The 25,241-nt window shown below is 40.5% G+C and overlaps 1 protein-coding gene across 2 annotated transcripts in view; it reads right to left on the bottom strand.

Annotated features, from left to right (window-relative positions):
* TBCK (TBC1 domain containing kinase) overlaps nt 1-25,241 on the bottom strand; it is a 1,512,759-nt gene that overhangs the window by 142,988 nt on the left and 1,344,530 nt on the right. For both annotated transcript variants that reach the window (XM_044061297.1, XM_044061298.1), the window contains one exon: nt 6,261-6,436. In XM_044061297.1, the coding sequence (XP_043917232.1) occupies nt 6,261-6,436 (176 nt within the window). The remainder of the gene's footprint in view (nt 1-6,260; nt 6,437-25,241) is intronic.

Genomic DNA, 25,241 nt, shown 5'->3' with positions numbered 1-25,241 from the left:
CCAGAATTTTTTTTTTTATTGTATCATTTTGCCACCAAACCTTTAACCATTAAGACTCAATAGCACCCTATCCCTGGCTCCCTGACAGTGAAGACTCTCATTCCAGAATGTTCAAGGGGGTCTTGTGCAGGGAACAGCCATCATCTGCACAGGCATCAGAAATGGTTAAGTGTTTTCTGTGTGTTTTTATGTACCTTAATCCCTCCCCCAGTAATAACATGGACATCTGGGTCACTAAGAGGGCTGCTTATACTCCTACAACATCCATGAACAGAAGGACAGGAGTTACCAATACTGTCTTGGACATCCACACAGCATGTCCCTCTCCACTGGCCGCTTCTTTTGGTGCTACATGTGACCACTGCCACATGTCAACAAAGTGGCAGTAATAGTCAGATGAGAAACCAACAACAATCAGACAGGATAGGAGCTGCCATCCTCCCCCACCTTCAAATTAGTCGCCTGATTTGCTACTCAAACACAGGTTGCCTGAGTTTTAGTTAGGGTTTTATCTGTCTGTGCCACGGAGAGGCTTAATCTTCCCAGAATTCAAATGAAAATCACTTGAGTTTCCACGATCACCACAGAGATAAATAAGAGCATCAGAAGAAAAATGGAATGCCAAGAGTTTAGATATGTAAATGGAAAATATGATGAATACTGTATAGAAGACATATGGGGTATATGTGAATTTACATGTAGTTTAAAAGTCTATTCCAAATTATATGCAAGTAGTTAACATTTCTATTCATTCCAAAATGGCATAAGATACAATTACAAACTTAAATGAGGTTCAGTGGACTTCAATGGATAAATTATTTTGCATCCTTAAATACATATTTAAATTACAGACTACTGCATAGCAGTGTGGGCATTGGTTACTTACAGCATATAGGCATAACTTGTATTTGTGTTCTACGAAGTAAGATACGCAAGCGAGTTAATGGCTGCATGCTGTAAGCAACTATTGTCCCTTATCACTAACATCAGATTCCCCAGTTCTGTCTCCATGGTCCAGCAGAGCCGCATGGGCATCAGACATAGCCTTCTGCTGCTGTCCTGATCAAAGCTGTGGCCAAGGCTGGTGCATAGGGTAGGAATGCCTTTTCTGGAGACAGCTCTGGCCTATCCCAGGCAGGTACCCTGACATCATCACTGGCATTAAGCTGTACCAGAGATGGAGTACATACTACTACTACTGGATCCCAGTAATATACTCCTGTCAGAAGCTGGCAGATTGCCTCTATCCCATCCTTTCCTTGGTCATCTGTCAACATTTTGTTTGTCCGTGTACATTCCCACACCACCCTCCTCTCATGTGCCCACATCTGCCCTTTCCCTCCATTCTTTTAGCATTGTTTATGTTGTGTGTGTGTGTGTGTGTGTGTGTGTGTGTGTGTGTGTGTGTGTGTGTGTGTGTGTGTGTGTGTGTGTGTGTGTGTGTGTGTTTGTATCTATCCATCTATCTATACATATAGATCGATAGATAAAAAATAGGGGGTTATTTACCCATGAAGACTATTATATGTTACAGTGGATATAAAAAGTGTACACACCCCTGTTAAAATGCCATGTTTTTGTGATATAAAAAAAAATGAGACCACAATAAATCATTTCAAAACATTTCTAACCTTTAATGTGACCTATAACCTGTACAATTCAATTGAAAAACAAACAAATCTGTTAGAGGAAAAAATATAAAAAAATAAAAAATGTACAATAAACTGGTTCTATAAGTGTGCACACCCTTAAACTAATACTTTGTTGAAGCACCTTTGGATTTAATTAGAGCATTCAGTCTTCTTGGGTAGGAGTCTATCAACATGGCAAATCTTGACTTGGGAAACTTTGCCCATTCTTCCTTGCAAAAACGCTCCAAATCTGCCAGATTGTGAGGGCATCTTTTGTGCACAGCCCTCTTCAGGTCAACCCATAGATTTTCTATTGGATTTATGTCTGGACTCCGCCTGGGCCATTCCAAAACTTTAATTTTCTTCTGGTAAAGCTATTCTTTTGTTGATTTGCATGTATGCTTGGGGTCATTGCCATGTTGAAGGGTGAAATTCCTCTTCATCCTCATCTTTCTAACTGACGCCTGAAAGTTTTCGGCCAAAGGTGACTGGTATTTGAAACTGTTCATACTTCCCTCCACCTTGACTAAAGCCCCAGTTCCAGCTGAAGAAAAACAACCCCAAAGCATGATACTGTCATCACCATGCTTCACCGTGGGGATGGTGTTCTTTTGGTGATGTGAAGTGCTGCTTTTGCGCCAAACGTACTTTTTGGAATTGTGGCCAGAAAGTTCAACTTTGGTCTCATCAGACCATAACACATTTTCCCACAAGCTTTTGGGAGACTTGATGTATTGCTTTGCAAATTTTAACTGGGTCTGGATGTTTTTCTGTGTAAGAAAAGGCTTCCATCTTGCAACACTACCCCATAGTCCAGACATATGGAGAATACAGGAGATTGTTGTGACATGTAGTACACAACCAGTACTTACTAGAAATTCCTGCAGCTCCTTCAGTGTTGCTGTAGGCCTCTTGGCAGCCTCCCTGGCCAGTTTTCATCTTGCCTTTTCATCAATTTTGGAGGGATGTCCAGTTCTTTGCAACATCACTGTTGTCCCATATTTTCTCTATTTTTTGATGACCGTCTTCACTGTGTTCCGTGGTATATCCAATGTTGTGGAATTATTTTTGTACCCTTCTCCTGACTGATAACTTTCAACAATGAGATCCCTTTAATGCTTTGTAAGCTCTCTAAGAAGCATGACTTTTGCTGTAGGAGGCAACTTAGTAAATGTATGTGAGGAAAATTCTACTAGGACAGCTGAACTTTATTTGGGGTTAATCAGAGTCTCTTTAATTGATGGCAGGTGTGTACCCAAGAAGACTGAATGCTGTAATTAAATCAAAAGGTGCTTCAACAAAGTCTTAGTTTAAGGGTGTGCACACTTATGCAACCAGCTTAGTATACATTTTTTATTTTTTATATTTTATCCTGTAACAGATCTGTTTGTTTTTCAAATGAATTGTACAGGTTTATAGGTCACATTAAAGCTGGGAAAAGTTTTGAAATGATTTATTGTGGCCTTTTTTTCATTTTTTTTATATTGCAAAAACCTGACATTTTAACAGGAGTGTGTACACTTTTTATATCCACTGTACCTCCCTCACACTGCTTTACCTTACAGTATTCCTTTGCTTCCTCTACTCCTTTTGTTGATTTCCTGTATTCCCCTTTCACCCCTTTAAATTAACCAAAATATATAGCTTTCTGGGCATCCTTTTGGTTCCCTTTACCATCCCATGTGCTGTTATGCCTATAGTGCATGCACAATCTCTGTGCCAATATCAGCAACAGTTTGTGCTTCCTACTGTAGTACTCATTCACGTTCTTGTTCATTTGTGCAACATAATAACACATTGTAGATTAGCCATTTTTTGTGGGCTCTCGTCTCTGTCACTGCGTTTCATTATCATGGAATGTACCTCCTAAAAGTGCAGCTACCTGCCTTCTGAAGATATTTGAATCTATTTTTTAATTTGTGGCTAAATAATCACGTTTGTGTTGTCTACCTATGTGGTATTAGCACTGTGCCACATTAATGTATCTATCATGCAACATATCTTATTTGTGTGCTGACAAAAGTTAATTTTCTTTTACCAGGCATTTGAGTTCTATTTGCTTGGTGAAGGAAGGGGATCAGAGAGTCTTGTATCTTTCAATACTTGAAAGTCCATACAAAGATCTCCATAGAGGAGTATATAAAATACTATGTGCAGAGAGAGGGCTGCCAGTTAGTCCTGATAACTAAGATTTTTGTGGCCACTGATTTTTTTAGTTATGAATCTCTGAGGTCTCACAAGTTGAGTGTTATATTTAGAAAAACACATGACAAAAGGTGCGTTATATTCAATAATGAGATAAGGATGATATATTGCCACTGTAGGATCAGGTGACAGCTGCTTTTTTATCATCATCATCAAATATATCTTGGGCTAATCTTTTGTTGCACCCTTGAGACCTTGCAGCAGTTATTCTTACACTAGTTATTTATTAGGCATAGTGTGCTTTACCACAGGCTTCCTGATGTTGACGTAAAATGCCTCCAAAGCATTCAGAATTAAATGGCCAAGATGCTGAAAGTGTCATCTTATTGTGACCAGACATGTACTGTGGGATTTGTAATAGATGCCAGTGCTGGAAAGGTCATAATTTAAGATTCTGATATTAGATCAACATAAACATAAGAGTATGGGGGCTAGCTAGTTAAAAGTGCTATTTACAGTGCCTTCCTGTCAAATACACTGGCTCTTCTCAGCTGGATGGGGAAACTGTTATTGCCAGGGTGCTTTTCATAGACTCACACTGTTGGTTATTCCTTAGTACAGACTAGACCTTAACAGCCAACAAGGACCCCAGACTGTAACAGATGCTGAAAACATCTCAAGGTCGACACATTGATCTAGCTCTTTTTAAACAAACTTATGGCACAAGAACTCCTTAACTTTAATGGAAGTTTGTTCCAATAACTCTCTAAAGAGGGGATCAAAAACCTTCTTCTTCTTCTTCTAACTGTTTTTGCATTTCTAACCACAATGTGTTCTAAGAACTGGGACATTCAATGCTTTATAGACCAAAGATAGTCTGCCTGTAATATATCTGCAAGCCATAGATTGTAGTACTATACAACCAATGTAGGCATCTTTCTCCTGAATTGTTGTATGCTGTCTTATGTCAGCATTTCCTCTTTAATTTTGCAGCAAAACGTGCTGCTAAACTTTGTGATACGTCAAATGCAGATGCTATAGCTACCAATTAGACCACTTGGGCAGTTAGCTGTAAAGGATTTAAACATGAGAACTATGGTTCTAAATATTTTTGATCTTACATCTGCAGCACTTTTGTCCTAAAAGTCAAAGTTGTAATTAATGAACTGTCCCAAGTTGTTTACTACCAAAATAATCTAAACAACTTAAAGAGAAACCTAAAGGGGACCCAAATGCTTGACTTTACACTTGTTAGTATTCAGAAGACCATATTCTCTTAAGTCGTAACAAAACAGTGAGAAAATACCAACTCAAAGATTTTGTATCCTTATCAGCAGAGATAACGGAGTCCATTTTAGTATTGTTTGCATAATAAAACAAAAGTGACAATCTGATAATAGAATACAAGAAAAAACAAGCTAAAACAGCATGGACCAAGCACAAAACCATGGGACACCCTAGTACTCACAATAACCTAATCAGATTTATTACCCCAAATGGAGATCCTCGTTTTTTGTACTGTTAACCATTGCTAGATGCACTATACAAAAAGTTCACACTTCTTCACAGGGGGCATTTTATGACATTGGGGGTGTGGTAATTCAAATGCCTTGACAAGATACAAACAAATTACTGCCACACCTAGGCCTCCATCTAAGGATATACTAACTGGCTCATAAACGTCAGACAGACAAGTTAAAGTCACCCATTCCCTTATCGTGGCTCAGATGAAACCCTAGTGCATAAACATTCCTTTCTTCTACTAATAAGAAATGTAAGGCTAATAAGGTGGTAATAAGTGACTAAATCAGCTCATCGGCCCTTATAAACAGGAGCAACATCAGATTTTGCCCAAAATGGTGAGAAAGCACTATCCTTAGATACTAAAAAGGGATAGTCACGGATACTTCAAGTTCACTCCTACCTCTGGTAGGTGTTTTTATGCCTGCCAAGCTGTCTATATACCTAATGTGTCCTATGAGATTCAGTTACTTTATAGCTTCAAGCATTTCATTAAAAAAAATATTTTTGGAGATCTCTAAAGGATTATTTTTCTGGAGGGTTTATGTTGACCAGTTTTGATCATTTCTAATTTCTTATTGCACTGTTTTACTACACATGGTCTTAAATATTGTACAAGGTTTTGCTAAAATCACTTAATCTTTTAATAAATGAAATGTTCTAAAAATATTAGCCTCGGTAAAACAGTAAATATACTTTTTTAACAATGTGCAGAGACCAGCACCAGAATTGTTTGCAATGTTCTGATTTCTGCAAAACAGTAGCAGCATCCTAGATTTCTGAAGTCGTAACAGAAAGACGGATCTAAATCATACACTTAAAAGTTCTGGTTCTGAAGCAGTACCAGGATTAGGTAGATTCTTCATGTAAACAACACATATGATTAAATACAGGAAGCAAGATAACCCGTCTTTTCTATTTGTGCATATGGAAAAAAGAATATTGCTTTTTTTGAAAGGATACTCTTCACTGCTGCGAATGTCGACCACCAGTAACTTGGGCTTGCCAGATTTGGTTTTCTTGAGTGGGGTCTTGGAATGAAAGGATCCTGTCAGCTCACACAAGTCAATTAGATCTTCTGCAGAAATTCTAGGAGACATCTCAGTCTTCAGCTCACTAAGGTCTACAGGTTCACGAGACTGAATGAAAAATACATAGAATGAAATGTTATTTCTTTTGAGCTTGCATTTTTTCATAATAAACTCAACAGAAATGCTTTTACAAAAAATTTAATTTTCTTAACATATTAGTAAAAATCAATCACTAACTCAATGGCAAGAAACTGAAAGAGAAAAGCTAGATAAACAGATAATGTACTGTTAAGTGAGATCTTTAAGGCAAAAAGTAAACTGGTATTCATAACAAATGTGACTGCCTCAGATTTCAACAGTGCAAAAGTGTTTCTGTCCCCTCTCCCAATGTTTGATCATCTAGCACTCTGCAGTGGTCCCTGCTCTGTGGGGGAAGACTAGATTTTGGAGACCTTACTTGTATCTAAAGAATGGGACAGAAGACAGGCCATCACCAACAGCTGATAAGTATTTTTTTTTTACTTTGGCTCCTTCTCCCCAGAATGCTCTGCATGTTGAAAATGTAATATACACAAAATACAGCCCAGTTGGACTTCTGCAGCCTCAATGCCATTTTACAAAGTATTGTCTTCAAAGATGCTCAGTTGACATGTTTTTGCTCCTGGAGGCATAGCTGGCCTTATGCATAGGCCAACTAGGTGGCTCCCTAGGGTGCCACTCTAGCGGGGGCACTTTCCAGTAATCTAGATGGTGTAGGTAGACCAGGATAGGGGCAATGGGTGGTGTTAGAGGGCACTGTGTAGACCTTTTGCCTAGGGTACCAGTTGACCAAAGGCCAGCCCTGCCTGGAGGATAGTTATACAACTGAGAATCCCACTCCTTTTTTGTATGACAAGACAGCTAGCTCCTGGCTGCTCAGTCCTAATCTTCCAAAGAGCTTCTCTTGTGCTGGGTCTGCTGACCACACCCCAGAGTACATGCTCCAGTCAAGGCTATGACCTCCAGCTTCTTTACTGGAACATTCCTTCTTAGCCGTGCATGTACAAGTATGTAACTTAATTGGTTCCATGGAAGAGATGTACTGATGTCAATCTCATCAACGCTACAGAGTGTGTACCTGTAAACAACAAAAAAAAAAAAAACAAACACTATACATTAGTAGTGCAGCTAGTGTGGGGCAAGAGGAGCAACTGCCCTGGTGCAAGGTGTTGGTATGGTACGATCAGTCATTCCAGATCACTCTAATGCATTTACGGTCAAACTCAATCACTGTAGCACTCTGTCTGTGGTCAAAAATGTAGCAACCAGTTTACTACAATTTAAAAATAAAAAAAAAAGAGAAAATCTGTTTTTCATTTTTTTAATTTTTTTTATTTAAACCCTAATCACTGCAACACTCTGTGTAGGCAGGGTATGAAAGGACTGCAGGGTCTATATCTTAAGTGTAACTGTGGTGTTAATAGATGCTTGGCTGAAATGGGTCTAACAACTAGCCTAGGGTCCATAGTACAAGATAGCTTAGCAGTCTTAGACTCCCTAGTCAGGCTGCTGTAATAAGAAATAAAAAAGCATTCTACAGCTTAAACAGCCTGTATAACACATTCCCCCTGCTTACTTCATCTCACAGTTGCTAAAGAAATAACAAAATATCTGTACAAAACTCATGTTAAAAGCTTGCTTTCTCCCAACAGTCAGTGAAGTTGTCTGGCTAAACTACAAACTTTGTTTAATACTGTTGAGTAAAACACAGGTCACTTTTAAAAGAACTGAGTAAAACTGAGTAAATTGCAACTCATTTTAAAATGAATTGAATAAAAACACTGTACAGTTGTATTCTTTAAGCCTGCATACTCACAGACCCTGGAAATCGTTGTAACTTGGTATAGCCCCGCTTCGCTTGGGCTCGCTACACACCCCACCCTTCCCCCAAATTCCACCCACCCCCACTACTGCTAAATTTAAGCCCAATAAACCATTCCCCCCTACAATCTATAAATAAATCTATATTAAACCACTCCTCCCTCCTTCAACCTATCATTGATAACCCACACCTCCATACACCACCCCTTCCTGCCAACAACCTCCTTAATTCTCCACCCACATTCCTTACCAAGTACCACTACTATAAAGATGAGACCAATTATGTTCCTCTCAGTTATATTGCCTGGGCTATATCTCCTCACCATCTATAAAAATTAGCCCTATCTTGGCTTTCACCACCCCATATCTTATACCATCTCTGCTCCCACCTTGAGTGAATCAGACCATCCCCTAGCTCACTACAAACCTGTCCTCTCCACTTTTAATAACCACCAACTAACTAGGCCACAGACCATCTCCCCCAAAACTAGATATTATCATAAAATAATAAGTAAAGTGCTGAAACTAATAATCATGGTACAATTTACTCTGATGAGGGATGGAGACATCCACCCTAACCCTGGACCCACCCTTCCCACAAGCTCCCAGCCCACTACCACCTTCAACATATGGCCAAATGCAAGGTCCCCTAACTCTCTCCTGACCTGTCACCTAAACATCAGGAGCATTAACAGCAAAGTCCATAATCTTCTTGCCCTTCTAGCCACCTACTCACCTAATGTGTTATGTCTTACAAAAACCTGGCTAAAACCAGGAACTAAAAATGATGAGGTTATCCCAACTGGGTACAACATACTTAGACTAGACCATAACACCAGGAAAGGTGGAGGAGTAGCAGTTCTGTTTAAAACACAATAGATGTCACTCTAGCCCCACAGCAACCCCCCCTTGTTCAATAATGCAGAAGCCCTAGTTAGCAAACTACAGCTTAACAAAAGTAAATCTATATTCATTGCCTGCATTTATATCCCCCCAGGCAACAATGCAAATACCCTAGATGACTTCCTCCAATGTCTTTCCAACACATATCCCCATGAAACTATGGTGTTAGGAGACGTTAATACTGACTGGAACAATTGTTCCACTGAATCTCCCACCACCCATATAAACCTTCACGGCTATACCCAACTTGTATCCTCACCCACCAGAATAAATAAATCCGACTACAATGGCAGTATCCTGGATTGGATTCTTATCAACAATCACCCAGAACTGTATAACACGGGTACCCTCCCAGATGAAATAAGTGACCACTTACTCACTTACATCATTAAGCATAAAGTAGATAACCACCACCAAGTTCTTTATAAATCTATCAGAAACGACAAGAACTTCCATTAGATGATGCTGTAGACTATTTTAGTTCTAAATTCCTCTCCATTCTAGATTCCCACGCTCCTATCCGCACCCTTAGAGCCAAAACTAAGACCGCCCCCCTGGCTCTCTAAAGTAACCAAAACCAGAATCATAGCAAGAAACAAAGCATGGGACAAATGGTGCACCTCCAAAGACCCACTTGACCATATTAAATTCTGACAACTAAGGAATGATACCAAGAAAGCCACATTGTTAAACAAAAAAAGCTTCTATCAACACCTTCAGCAAAAGCACCAAAACAAACCTCAAAAATTTTGGGCAGGCATAAACACACTGCTCCACCCTGGCCAAACCTCCACCCCCACCCCCTCAACTTGCGACCTTAAATCTCCAGAGGAAACTGCTAACATCATTAACAACTTTTTTTTACCAAAACCATCCAATCACTAGCTAGCCAACTACTCCCACCAGCTCCTTTTGAAACTCCTCCACAACCATTACCACACTCCCTTTCACCTTCCAACCTGTATCTACATTGACCATCTGATCTCTAATTAAACTAAAGCCCACTACCCTGGCAGCTGATCTCCTCCCACCAGAATATTTACAAAAAGGGGCAGATGCCATTGCATACCCTGTCTCGATCATAATAAACCGCACCTTGACTGAAGCCACTATCCCCTCTCTCTGGAAGGTTTCCCATGTCATTCCCCTTCATGAAGGAGGGAATTCTTTAGACCTCTCAAACTTCTGACCAATAGCCATACTATCACCACTGGCCCAAAATTATGGAAAACTGCATTCACAAATAATTAATGCACTATCTCACCCAAAATAAACTACTGGCCAACTCTCAGCATGGTTTTAGGCCACACCACAGCACCACATCAGCCCTCCTATCCTTCTCTAACTCTATCAACACCAATCAAAACAATAACAAACTTACCTCTGCTCTCTTCCTAGATCTCTCTAAGGCCTTTGATATGGTCAATCACCAACTGCTTCTCCGCACCCTGAAAAAACTGTCACTGAATAGTAGCTCTATTAAATGGTTCCAATCTTACCTGTCTGATAGACAACAAGCAGTTTTATGGCAGAATACCCTATCCACACATCTACCCATTACTGTAGGAGTCCCCCAAGGCTCCATACTAGGACCACTACTCTTCTCAGTCTTTATCAATAACCTACCCACCATCACTCCCAAGGCCACCTTCATCCATTATGTGGACGACTCTATTTTAATATGTACCACCTCCTCCTCAGCTGAGCTTATAACCATAACCCAGCATACTTTCAATGATGTAGAAAATGGTTTGCAAACCGTCGGCTTCTATTAAACCCCAACAAAACTAAACTGCTCATCTTTTCCCCCACCTGCAAATCCTCCTCACCATTCTTTACTATAAGTTTCAACAATGGCACAATTATATCCCCAGATACTCACACAAAACTCCTGGGTGTCACAGTTGATAACGCCCTAAAAGATGATATCCATGTCAATCAAGCCATCAAATCTTTCAACAAAAAACTGGGCTCCCTATACAGGATCAAACCCTTCCTCACTCCTTTTGCAAGAACCACTATCACTCGGTCCCACCTACTATCTACCCTCCTCTATGCCTCCCCCTCTTCACTAACCTGAACCAAACCACCCTTACCAAACTTGCTAGTTGTTACAACCATATTGCTAGATTTGCTACCGGTGCTACCTCTAGGACCCATCATTGTATCAACCTAACTCAATTAGGATGGCTACAGTGGCCCAGTCTTCTCCGATACAACCAACTTATAATAACCCACAAAATACTATATCAACCCGAAAAAACACAAGCACTAAATAAGATCATCAAACCATACAGCAACCTGAGGACACTACGCTTTGCTGACAAACTGCTGGTACAAACAACTAAGAGCATAAATGTGGCTGGGGACTCACTATTCGCCCGCCAACTCAGTAGGCAAAACTTGGAATATGCTACCTGCTGAACTTACTCACCAATCCTCCTTAACCCAGTTCAAAACAGGCCTCAAACTACACTTCCAACTGTATTGGTAGTGTCCTTAAACCCTGACTAATCAATCAATGGACAATGGTAAACTTACTTCAGCCCTTTTCTCAGACCTATCAAAAGCCTTTGATATGGTTAACCATAAGAAAATCATCTGCCACCTCAAAAACCTAGGCTTAGACAACCAATCAGTCTTCTGGTTCAAAAACTACCTTAGCAATAGGCAACAAGCAGTACAATGGAACAATAACTTGTCCCCACTCTTACCTGTCACACTTGGGGTACCTCAGGGATCTATACTGGGTCCCTTGCTATTCTCAATTTTCACAAACAATCTCCACTCAGCTGCAAATAGTACTAGCCTTATCCAATACGCAGACGATTCCACTATAATATGCAGTGCCCCAACCATGGCAGAACTACACAACAAAACCCAGGATAATTTCTATGCAGTCGAAAGCTGGCTTACTGATAATGGCCTCATACTCATCCCCAAAAAGACCAAACTCCTGCTATTTCACCCCTCACAAAATACTAGTCTTACCCCCACCTTTACTATCCACTCTAAAAATGGGACCCTTATTGCACCTAAACCCTACACAAAACTACTAGGCGTTACCATTGATAAGTTAAAATTTGATATACACATTAATCTGGCTATTAAAATCACTCACAGAAAGCTAGGTAGTCTCTACAAACACAAATCCTTCCTGACTCATAATGCTAGAACCACAATTGCTCGCACCCACCTCCTCTCAACATTACTGTATGCATCCCCAATCCTAACCAATCTATCCAAAACAGAAACCAGCAAAATGACAACCTGCTATAATCAGACAGCCAAATTTGATAACAACTCCTTCAGAACCCATCACTGTCATAACCTAAAACAACTGGACTGGCTTGAACTACCAAATTTACTAATCTATAATCAATTGATCATCACTCACAAGCTGCTCTCCCAACCATACAAAACACCTTCTATAAGCAACCTAATTGAGCAGTACTCCTGTCCTAGGCAACTCCAATCCACAGACAAGTTACTTTTAACAGTTACCAGATCCCACAACCATGCCGGTGACTCCCTCTACTCATCTTACATATCCAAAATCTGGAACTCCCTGCCGTCATCCATAACCCTGGAATCTTCCCTATTAAAAAGTCTATCAAAAATCATCTCAACAACAAATGGTTATGTTCATGCTCCACACCAGACTAACTCCAGTCTCACTCCAATCCTACTGTAACTCTTGCATTAAACTTATAGCCTCTTGATAACTCTGCAAAGCCTTAGTACACCACAATCAAATGCACAATGTGATTCTTGGTACTCAATAAACTTTATGGTTGTTTACAAATGTATTGATCATTGTATATGTCTTTGCTATAGACTTGTGTGCTCAACTACATAGTCTTATTGTATTTACTGTAATATGTTGTGAATTTTGTTTGTATGTCTTGAATATATGTCTCTTTGGAGCTTTTCTCCCCAGGCCTCCACTGAAAATGGACATGCATCCAGTTGGACTATCCTGGTTAACAAATGTAAAATAAAACAAATAAAATAAATAAAAAATCACCACCCGCTGTTCCTGAAAACGCTCCTTAAGCATTTCAATTTTATACTCTAAGTGTACTAATTCTTGAAGGGATTTAGCCCATAACTCCATGTATTAATGTCTGAAATTGAAGCCACATGATTTTGATGTTGTCTACTATGTTTTATCCATGTTTGTCACCCTACTGAAAACTGCATAGTATACTTATCTCTAAATGTTTCTATTATTCCTAATGTATTTATACTCTGCTTTCTGGAGCTTTTCTCCCCGGGCCTCCACTGAAAACAGACATATATGTAGTCGGACTTTCCCGGTAACAAATGTAAAATAAATAAATAAAAATAAAATAAATAAACTATAGCATTTGCAGCAACCAGTTTGCTACAGTGTAAATGAAGAAGAGATGATTTTTTCAATAAAATATGCAGGAGGAGGGTCCGGGGGCAGGGAACAGAAACAAGACCAGAATGGTGGGAGGTAGGGAAGTGTTGTGCTTTGGGCCAACTTTTTTTGGTCTTCAATGGAACACCTGGCTGTAATAATCAGGTGGCTATGATGTATTTGTTTTTTTTTTTTTTTTGCTCTGCAGTGGAAGAACTGTGGGGGCACAGATCAAACTGTATAGGCTAATTGCTACAGTAAAGTTTTTTTGGCCTTCAGAGGAAGAGCTGGGGGGAGGGTTGGCGTAGATCTAACTGTAATAAGCCAATGCTTTTTTTTTTTTTGCTCTCCACTTGAAGAGATGAGGGGGAAGGGTGCCAGTTCTTGGTACCAGCACAGGACCCTGCCTGAGCCAGCTATGCTTCTGATACACACACTGATGTACTTCAAAATATCGAAATAAAAAAACATTGACTAAAAAAAACATTGATCCAAAAAGACTGAAACACACATCGAAAAAAAACAGAAAAATTCATATTTTTTGCAGGGAGGTAAGCCTCCCTACACTCCAACAGCCCCTGCTAATTATATATACCAACTCCAAGATTACTCTACATTGGGGGAAGGGCAAATTCTACAATCTCCACTGTACCATGATCTTACACAAACTTAATGTTGAAGGAAGTGATCAAATGAGATTTAATAATTTCTTCTACCGTAAAAAACATTCAGCGTTGTGAATGTCTGATTCTATGGATGTTTTACACGCAAACACACACACACACACATATTTATATACAGTACTCTCTCAAATAAAATATGAAGTGCGGGTACTATGACACCTGCAACACTTTCTTGAACAATTCTTGTTAGCTATGCCTACTTGAGTAAACATACACTTAAGGAAACCAAAATGTTTGAATGAATTCAGTCTTGAAACTTTTACATCTTACATCAAGGTTGTGTAACTCTGGAATAGGTTACAGTGATTAAGAAGATGAAGGAAGTAAAGCTTCCCCCCAACACTTTGGCTAGGCCCACATTACGGTTTTACTCAACTGGCAAGTGCTTCGATAAACTCTGTTGCTCTCAGTATCTACTGACACTAGTCACTCATGCACCTGCGCTATTTTGATTTGAAGAGGAGTTCTGCAGTAGCCATAACAAACAGGCAATAATTTCTATCAGTAAGTTAAACTTGTCCAAGCAAGTGAAAGGATGACAAAGCACTCCAGAGGAAAAGATCTTGCAAAACATTTAGTGCCCCATACCTGAGCATTTATTAAATCTGCTAGAAATGGGAATCCTATGCCAGGATGCCACTTCACAAATATCACAAGCTCGAGACATTTTTGAAGAAGGGTTGGGAGGCAGATGCTGTTCCCTGTTCCAGTGGAGTAAGATCATCTTATCACTCCCTTCTCTCTTTAAAGCTTCTTTAGATTTTTTTTCTTATTTAACACAGTCATCTAAACATTTTGATGGGGTTTATTTTGAAGCATGTGATCACTGATTTCCAGTAGTAACTGGAGAAACAGCAGTGTGTTCAAAAAGCAGTTATCCCATCAATCAGTAACTTGGCAGCATATGTACCCCTAGGATAAGTAATAAATGCACTGCTTCATTTTCCTGTCAGGTAAACTATTCATAACAGGATGGATTTTTTAAGGTCATCTCTATGATCATTTTTGGGAACAATAATAGATTTGTTTTAAGAAATAACCCATCCTGATGGAAACGGTGTAACATTTATCGCACAAGAAGACTTCTAATTGGGAAATTTCACTTAGCTGATTTGACAACTATGAAGCTGCATATTTTCTAATGTATTTTTAATTCTTGCTGTAGCTGTAGAAATAAAGGGATTCCACCGTTTTAAAATGAAGGTCCCCACTCAGAGACAAACCCATCTGGAAGGGATAATGAGTGTATGTCTAACAGCAGCATGTGCAGATTGTGAGGGGTACCTGTTTAGGCCTGACGATAATGCTGAAACCTGTTGACTTGTTAGTAAGAAACCTAAACCTAATGGTACGAGAAGTCTCACATAAACCTAAACGATAAACATTTTCACCCAGTGTGGGTGCAATTTTCTACTGGCAGACTTCCTTGCCTATTTTAAAATCCGAAGGACAGTATCCGAGAAAACAGGATTATCCAGGTAGTCAACTTCAGAGATGTCATGGTGGGATGGAGTACGCTGGCATGCTGTTTGGAGAGATTCTGCAATCAAGTTTAGCCAGCTGAGAGTTGTTCTTGGAAGTAAACATCTATTAGAGAGTGATTCCATGTCTGTGTTGCTTTCTTAACATGTCTAGGCTGAGTTTCCAACAGTAAGCACCTGAGATCTACCTGCTTGAGTTGCATGTGTTCATCTTGTTCTGGAATATATAGCCTGACAAATGAAATTGCTTTGACCTGAACACTGTTAATGTTTAATAATAGACTGCATAGCTGGCAGGAATATGTAGCTTCTTGTTTGTTCTATAAAACATACAACGAAATTAAATATTTCAGTTGGTAACAGAGACTTTCCCAGATCATTTACTGGTTGCCAAACTGCTCACATCTCCTTGACCTTCACATGTTGGGATTTTATAATCATGTTCCATTTTCCCTAGACAGAAAAATACAGGTAAGGTGTGCCCCATGCCCAGTCCGAGAAAACCGTGGCAATTACCCAAGTTGGCTTTAGAAACCCTTAAGAAAGATGTTCAAGTTCTGTCAATCAACCGACCACCTGAGATATGGAAGAATTAAGATCTAAGTAAGATTTTTGTCAAAGGAATAATTTACCTGATCCCACATGGATATGGCAGACCATTGTGTCTTTCTCATATGTGACCCCCATATGTAGTACTGTGGTTATGTCAAAGGCTATGCATTCCAAAACGATGGCTTAGTACCTTATAGTGGCGGGGTTCCCTTTAAACAGATGTCATAATAGTTATGTCTTTGGAGATGTATCCTGAGATAAAAATACTTAGTAAACTAAAATGTCTATGACAGTTCACAGAAAGCGTGAAGGGCAGCTGAGACTGCATTGTTAAACTGTCAAATAAATTTAAAACTTGAAACACATTATCTAATATAACTTCCTACAGGTCTGCTATCAGAAGGAAGCCATCCAGGTATGTGGATCGCCTTGACTGATAGTAAAGCAAACAATAGGGTGCACACTTCATAATAATTTGCTTTGCCGATGCTGAACCACATGGAAGAATTATGAATTTTAAAGTCTTACTGTGAACTTGTGCCCATTTTGTGGGGAGGACATACAGGTGTACACTGGCAGGTATCGCTCATGCCCACTGTAACAGAGACAGCGTTTGGTGGTAAAAGGAAAATAAGCAATGGAAGACGTATAATTTCAAACATCCTGGGTCTTTAAACCTTGTTTCATTCTGTGTTAACTAGAGTTTTGTTTCTCTGAAATCACAAAAAAACAAATAAACAAACAAAAAAAACCCCCCTGTAACCGAAACTATGTACCTACTACTCCTTGGGGACAAGCTGTATGACTTTCGTTTTTTTGAAGCAACTAGACTGCTGGTCTGGTTTGCAAGCTATGAGTAAATTATGTCAGGTCTCTGAAATGAGATAAGGGACAGTAAAGAAGCTAACTTTATCATGGCACTATCAGAAGACAGAGGCCAGATACCCCAAGTCCAATGGGCTGGTGGCCTAGTAGGATAACAGAAGTTATGTACCTATTATATTATGTATCGTTGTGATCCAAGTCCTCACACTGCAGCACATGGACTGGCTGCTACAGGGGTCCCTCTACTGGCATCTTTTCAGAACATCTCAGTAGCTTGAGGACCACCCCTTACTCCCACAATGCATTTTTCCTTTTCCTTTCATCAGATTGAGTTTAACTGTTACAGCTAAAGCCATAAGCTAAACATTTCTAGGAGGATCTGATATCTATGTTGCCAAGTAATGAAAGGTGAATGGTGTGTGTACATATATATGTATCAGCCTGTCTAGTCCTCCATCTTATCTTCCAGATCAGTGTGGTGGTAGCAATTTATACAGGAAGGGGTATGGTGAGTGGGGTTGCAATGTGTGGACTTGGGCCATGAAGATCCATTGTTATAATAAGTACATAACCTTTATAGCTTACGTGGGCCAGTCCTCACATTGCAGCACTTGGATTGAGCCCCCAGCACTACAACTTGGGTGGCATTATGGCAAGATTCCACGAAGGACTGTAGCCCTAAGGAAAACCTCGACTTTGAGCTCATGTCCAGTTAGTAGTGTTTTGTGAAGGTATTCACAGAAGCCTGAGTCACTGTCACACATGCATCATTTACAGAAAGACTTCAGAAATACATTGCTGAAGTGGCCAGTGATCTTGTAGTGTGAGCTCTTGGTTTATCTGGAAGGGAGTTATAGCTAGAATAATAACAGTAAGTGATGCAAATGGACAGCCACCTGGACAGTGTGACTTTGGCCACTTTGAGTCCTTTCTGTTAAGTGAAAAGGACAGAAATAATTGGTGATCCTTCTTGATATCTTTTGTACAGCTTAAGTAAAAGTAAAACTGTCAGTGGATGTCTAAGCAATGCAGTGGGTTATCTCCCTTACTGGTATACTGGGGAAAAAGACTGTTATGATAAGGAATATAACTGTGACACACTTCTGGATGAAGGGATGACAACTAGGGCAAGGTCTTCCAAGATAGGTACTCAAGGTCAGCTTGGTTAAGAGGTTACATTTTCCAGAAGAAAAAAAAAAATTCCATGGGGGAGCTAGGTCTCTGAATGGGATCTGATCTTAAAGGTTCCCTTAATGGAAGCTTTGCAAACTCTCTGATCGGCTGAGTAAGTATGGCTGTAGCCTTGACATAAGTTAAAGATTGCTGCCAGATGAGCCTTTATAACTGAAAAGCTGCAGCCCTTGTCACAGATGTCTGTGAGAAAGTGAAGTATTGCAGCAACAGGTGTTGAGTATGGGTCTGTTCCCAGCTGTGTTGCCCACATGGAGAGATTTTGCTATTTGCTTTTGTACAGTTTTCTGAAAGCTGGCTTCCATAATACCCGGATCACCATAGGAGAATATGCTGGATCCCTCACCATTACTGGACTTGGAGAAGCCATGCAGTTAGTTGTAGGGACTGAATCTCTGAGTAAGAATTGCCAGACTGGTAGGTTAAAAGTTCTATTAGGGGATCTAGAAAAAGGGGCCTCCTTATGAGGTAGGGTCATAGAAGGGAGTCCAGATCTACTGGGGTCCAAACTGGGTTATGAGGATGAATTTGGCTTTTCGCAGCTTGGCTTTCTGTGCAAATTTCATCATGAGAGGTAACAGGGAAAAAGCATAAAGAAGACCCAGAACCACTGTTGGACAAGAGTGTCTCTGTGTGTATGACCCTGTTGAAGGATTAGGGAAAATAAGTTGCTGCATTTGACGCTGGTGGATGGTGCAAGCAGATTATAGCAAGGCTTCCCCAGCAATGGAAGAGATCATCCCTGTAGACATATTTAGAGACCACTCATGGGGCAACAAGATGCATTTGCTGAGCCTGTCTGCTAGACAAATGGCTTGCCCTAGGATGTGCATTGCTATAAAAAAGCACTGTGAAGAGACTGTTCACTCCCATGTTCTCGTTGCCTATGACTTAAATCCACTTTGTTTGCTGATGTACCATAACACTGTCGGAGTACATGGCCACTACATCCTGAGGAAGTAGTTACTGATAGGTCTGCAATGCTAGGATGACCAGCCTCATCTCCAAGATGTTTATGTGCAAACTAGCCTCTGTCTCTGCCCACATTCTTTGGATTGTCTTGCACAAATAATGTCTCCCTCCTCACCCCAGGGCAAATGCATCTACAGTAACTGTGACTCTTGGAAACAGGAAAGTAAAGGGCCATCCTCTGGTTAAATTTAGTTAATGTAGCCACCACTGTAGATGGCTTTGACATGCCTTTAATATCTCATATCACTGAATCACAAAAATTAGACAACTGTGATCTTAGAGTCCATTGTAGTGTCCTCATCTGCTTTCAGGCTAGCAGAAATCATGCACAGAGTCATCCCCATTCAACCTGAAGCCTTTACGACTGCTGAATTTGGTGGGGTCTGTTGTAGTAAAAATGATTTCACAGCTGACTGATTTGGTGGAATTTATTCTGGTGGGAGATTGGCTAGTCTCATTCTAGTGTTCAGGCAGCTGCTGATAAAAAGTAAAGTTTGTGAGGGTTCTAGCTCAGCTGTGACTTTGCCATGATGACTGAAATTCCCAAGAACAGGCATAACTGTAGTAAATACTTGTTCTCCTGAGAGACTTCCTAGAGATGGCAGCTATGAGCCACTTCTCTATGTAATGGAAGACTTGGATTCCCAACAGTGTTTGCTGTTACCACTGTCATGCAGTTGATAAACACCCTGGGGGTTGTGGTGAGGCCAAAGACCAGGGTTCTGCACTGGTAATAACCGTCTCCCACCAAGAAGTGAAGGAATCTTCTGGACATCTTTATTATCCAAAGAGCACATCCAATCTCATCCTAGTAAGCAAGAAAGGACTATCTAAAATGTAGCAATCCAGAAAGTATTTTTTATGTAAAAAAAAGATTTAGGTCACTGAGATTGTTTTGGGATTCTGTGTCTTTTTGGGACTGAAAAGAACCTGGCGTTAAGTGAGCTGCCTAACATGATATTCTTAACTGTTCCATTACTTCACATGCTCAGGTGTTCAATATGTTACCGCAAAAAAAAAAAAAAAAAAAAAAAAAGTGCACAGTTAATATTCTACTTTCAGAAATTGGTTTTGTGAGTAAAAGCAGACCAGGATGTGTTTCAAATAACTAATACATCAGAATATAGTTGATCTGCTACATTTACGCAATAACAAGAATTGGGGTTTATGGACCCATTTTGTCACTAGAGAACTGAAGCACTGTAAAGGATTACAGTTTTGGGAACAGTTGTTAGATAGGGACTTGATCACACATTGGGATGCTTTTAGAGTTAATAATGCACTAGATTTTTATAAAAGACTTTCAGCCAGACTGTGTACTCTTAAGTTACTAAAGGTCCTGTCTGTTGAGAGGCCCAGATAGACTGACTGGTTGCTTAATGTAACAGACGGCAGCATGGGATCAACAGGTGGGATTGGACAGTTACACAGTATATTAATTATTCCCCATAGCAGCTTACTTAATAAGTTTAAATTGCGATGGGAACACTCCCTGCTGTCTCCCCTCAGTCTGTCCCTCAAAATACACTTGAAACGGGCTCGCTTTCAGGTATCACACAAGACCAAGTGCTAAGACTTCTACTAAAAGATAAAAGTACTGCACCAATGGGTCCTGACAATACCCTGGATGCATCTTAAATAGCATGAAACATGGTTTAGCCACACCCCTCACAACATTGCTCAGTGTTAGCCTCCATGCAAGTTTTGTACCAAGCAAATGGAGAAAACCCAAGCAGTCATTCTCCTTCATAAGGAAGGACCTTCATGGATCAAGGCAATTACACCCATAAGTCTGATCATATGCAAAGCCATGGAAAGACTTATCATAGAACTAATCTAAAAGGACGTACAGGACCTCCAAACACTGGACCCATATCAGTTTGGTTCATCAAGGGCAGGTCACGTATACTCAATAGAGTGGACATTTTTCAAAAAGGTCACCAAAGCAAAGAATGAAGGCAAAATGACACACACTGTATATCTTGACCTAGCAAAAGCTTTTGACACAAATCCCCACTCAGCCATAAGGGAAAAGCTAAATAAAATGGAAATAAACCCCTATATCACCCACTGGATTGCCAAGCTCACAGACAGGATGCTGGAAATCCAAACAGGGGTGTTACTTCCATAAAAAGACCAGTCACCAGTGGACTCCCCCAGGGTTTTGTGCTGGGACCTCTCATCTACTTTTCTGAAGTAAAATATAATACCAAAGGGCTCTCCCTGCCTATGTTTGCAGATGACAGTGTGCTAGGAGCAGCCACTTAAACCCCAAATGACTTAGCCATTGTGCAGGAAGGTCTGTCCCAAATATATACCTGGTGCCGAAATCATGGACTGAAACTAAATGCCAAAAAATGCATTACTACATTCTTTAGGAAGTCATCATTATCTATCCCAGGGAACTGCCACATTGACAATATGCGTCTAAGAGCTGACCCAGTTGTTCAGGATTTGTACTTCTTCTACAGCCTCTCTATAGTGAGCAGCTAGCAGAAAAACAGAGTGTGCAAGGGGTCCTTGACCCCAGATTCACCTGTCCTTTTGAGGCCGAAGAAGCTTATCAAGTTTCTGGGAGACTGTCTACAACACCCCAGTAAAATCCTTCTCTAGAAAGATATGGTCAGTGAGCTAAGTTCCTTTATGATGTATCATTATTAGGACTTCCCCAAACCTGTAATTTTCATGACAGCATTGTGGGGAAGCTTCCCCTTCTTCAAGATCCGTGTCTGCATGGGGGACTTTGGAGGAAAGGCTGTGCATCTCCTCTTGCATATCTTCTTCCTTGGAACCTTTTGGGAGGAGTCAACCAAACACTCAGGAAAAGATTCTTCCCAAAACCAGTGTGGTCTAATGACTCTTTTCAGCATGGCCACAGAACAGCCATACCGATGCTTTTCAGTATGGCCTTTCTGGGATAACAATGCCTGATTGAAATTCACAGACTGGATGGCATCTCGGGGTGCAGTCAAAATGGGGGAGGCCTGATTCATATCCACATAACTGGAGAATATCTTTGCCTCCAACAGTGCAGCCTTGATGACTGGTGCTGAGTCCATCAACACTAAGGGAATCAAGATGGATCTGTAGGCACTGAGGTTGATTTCAGATAACTGGCACACTGACATCAGCATTGTACAGCACATCACTGAGGTAGAGATTGTCACTGATGCCTTAAATGCTGACTGCACAGGGTGCAAAATGTGTCTGCAACATCCTTGGTACTGGTGTGCTGATGTCAGTAATCTCAGGACTAGTGACTCTCTGTACCATTTGTTTTGGTGCCAGGATCACCAAAGCCAAGGTTGTTCATGTCAATGGGAAGGCTTCTGCAGTCAGTGCTGAGAGAATTAGCACTGTATCCAAGATGATCTCCAATAGTTCCAATGCCAGAACTGGGTCCAGTGTAGAAGCAGTAGATGTGGAGGAAATGGGACCTTCTCTGGTTGTCTTGGAGACAGCAGAGAGAGAAAGAAAGGACACCAAGCTCCAACAGGGCCTTGATCAAGGCAGTCATTACTTTACCCAAGTTGATATTAGATGAGGGCTTCTGCACCAATTTGGAGGACCTCATGTATAAGACAGGAGGAAGTCTGGATCATTATCTGGGTAACTCCTGCTCTGAGGAGAAAATGTCCACATTCCTTGGAGTAGAATCAGACACCATAGACAGCTGAAATCAGGCTACCCCACTTTTATGGGAAGAGGTCACTGGCACTAAAGGAAAAGCAGACATCAAACGTTTGTATCTCTGTTTAGGTTCAACTCTAGGGACGTGTTCAGATTTACATTGGGGATAAAGTCTAGGAACTTTAGGAGAAGCAGACAGTTCTGTAGTTCTAGCCCTAGTTGCCTCATACTTTCTTTACTTTTCACATATTTTACTCTCTCCTCTCATCCTTTTTAGTTTTTTGTGGTAAGAAACTTTTTATTATTGGCTTTTCTTTGTATCCAAAACAGTCTAAGTACTGACATTTTGCATATTTAAGAATCTGCAGAAAAATGATCCCCCTCAACCCGACACAATATGCACTGTTTGTCTTGTGGCCACACTGACAGCATTAAGAAAAGCCAGAGGCCTTACATTTCTCCATTAAAACACACCAGACATTAAGTACTACCAGTCAGACTCAAATCACTACAATTAAAAAGAACTATGCCAAAGAAATAGGTTTTGAGAACAGACAGGCAAACAGTAAATCACAACATCAGTGAGACAGAATTGCTTATATCATAAAGTTCACTGGTTAACCAATGTAACCCACCAACTGCTACTCAAAAAATGCAACTAACTCTCAGATACACTTTTTTAATACAAAGTCGGAAAGTAGAGGAGAAATATATAAAAGAAGATAGCAGCTTAGATGGGAATTAGGGGAGAAAATAGATAAATAATTAGAGGCAAAAAATATTGAAAATCAGATAACTACTAGAAACAGTACCAACAATCAATGTAACAACGGAAGAAAATTAGTACTTACATGCCCAAAGGAAGAAAACATTTCTAAGAGAAAGTCTGAGCTGAGAAGATCCAGTGCAATGATACTGAGAAAGCAAATGAGTTTTGGAGAAAGGGAAGCATTGTGGGAGTGCAGAGAGGAACTCAAACTACTGAAAGTTTCTGAAAAGATGCCAGTAGAGAGACCCCTGCAGGGGCCAGCCAAAATGTTGCAGCGTGAGGAATGGATTATGTGAGATCTTGTGTAGTATGGGATTCACAGACATCCATAATGCAAATGTTCTGTGGAGCGGCCTTAGGTCAAGTGGTGCCCTAGGCAAAAGGACTCCATGGTGCCCCCAACCACATCACCCGCTGCCCCCATCCTGGTCTACCTACACCAAATAAATACTGGAAAAGTGCCCCTAGTAGAGCGGCGCCCTAGGCGGCCGCCTAGTTGGCCTATGCCTAAGGCCGGCTATGTGCATAATCACATACATCTATGCATTATAATGACGGGAATCTGTGCAGGGTGAAATGCAGCCACTTTACAGAGTGCGTTTGTGTGTGCATGAATGGAAGTGTGTGTGTATGTCTGTGTCACTGTGTCAGTCAATACTGAGACAGTGTTGAGTGGGTCTGCGAGTGTCAGTGCGTGAATGTCTATTGTGAGTGCATACACAAGTGCGTGGTCTTCGTAGCAGATAGGGTGCTCCAATGAGCAGTTATTTCAGCTGCTCATTGGAAAGATTCATGCCCATGAAAATTCACAGGCACTGAAATGCTGCCCTTGTATAAAGTGAAAAGCTGTGAATTCCTTAATGGCACAGAAGTGCAACTCATCACACTGGTGCAATTGAGTTGTGGTGCTGTTCCATTCTCTACTGTTACCAGTCTTAGAGGAATGAGTTTTTTTTTATTTGGGCTGCTCCTCTCTCAGGGTCTTGCTGCTTTCAAAATGTTACAGCAACACATTCTCAGAGGCACAGTAATTTCTAGAAAATTTTCCAGTGACAATCAGCAATAGCTGACCAGACTATGTATTTTAAAACTGCTCCATACTTCTTAAGATCCAAAGAACATGGCTTGACTAAAGGCAGTATCCAACAGGATTACTGGCAGTATCCAACAGGATTACTTTAGCAATCTATGGTCATATCAGAGCACTCAAACAGCCATGGGTCTGAACACTGAGCAGCTGTTCCCACAGATGTAGCTATAGCATCATGGCTGCATTAGTCCTATATGGCTACCCAACAAATGTGTGCTGTCTCACTCAGTTTGGCTACTTTCTCTGTAGCTTTTCATCAGAATTAATAAAGGCATGTATTATTTCAGACATCTGTTCCAGGATAAATCTCTGATACAGTAGTTATTAATGCAGGCCCAAAATGTTCATGGCCAAACTTCCAGGGTGATGGATGAGTAAAGCCACGAACCATTCTCAAACATGGCAGAGGCTATCATGTAAACACACTGGATTACCCAGTAAAAGCTTAATGTATATAATCATACAATGTTTTCATCCATTTAAAGTAGCATGATTGTAAAGCACAACACAGATAAAATACACTTCAACAGTAGATATATTACAACAGCTAGACAGTTTTGACCAATTACA

The sequence above is a fragment of the Protopterus annectens genome, chromosome 2.part0 (assembly GCF_019279795.1).
Source record: "Protopterus annectens isolate FY-2018-M chromosome 2.part0, PAN1.0, whole genome shotgun sequence".
In the NCBI taxonomy this organism is placed as follows: Eukaryota; Metazoa; Chordata; order Ceratodontiformes; family Protopteridae; genus Protopterus; species Protopterus annectens.
Note: the sequence above shows the minus strand (reverse complement) of the source record. Positions and strands in the feature narration are given on the sequence as shown.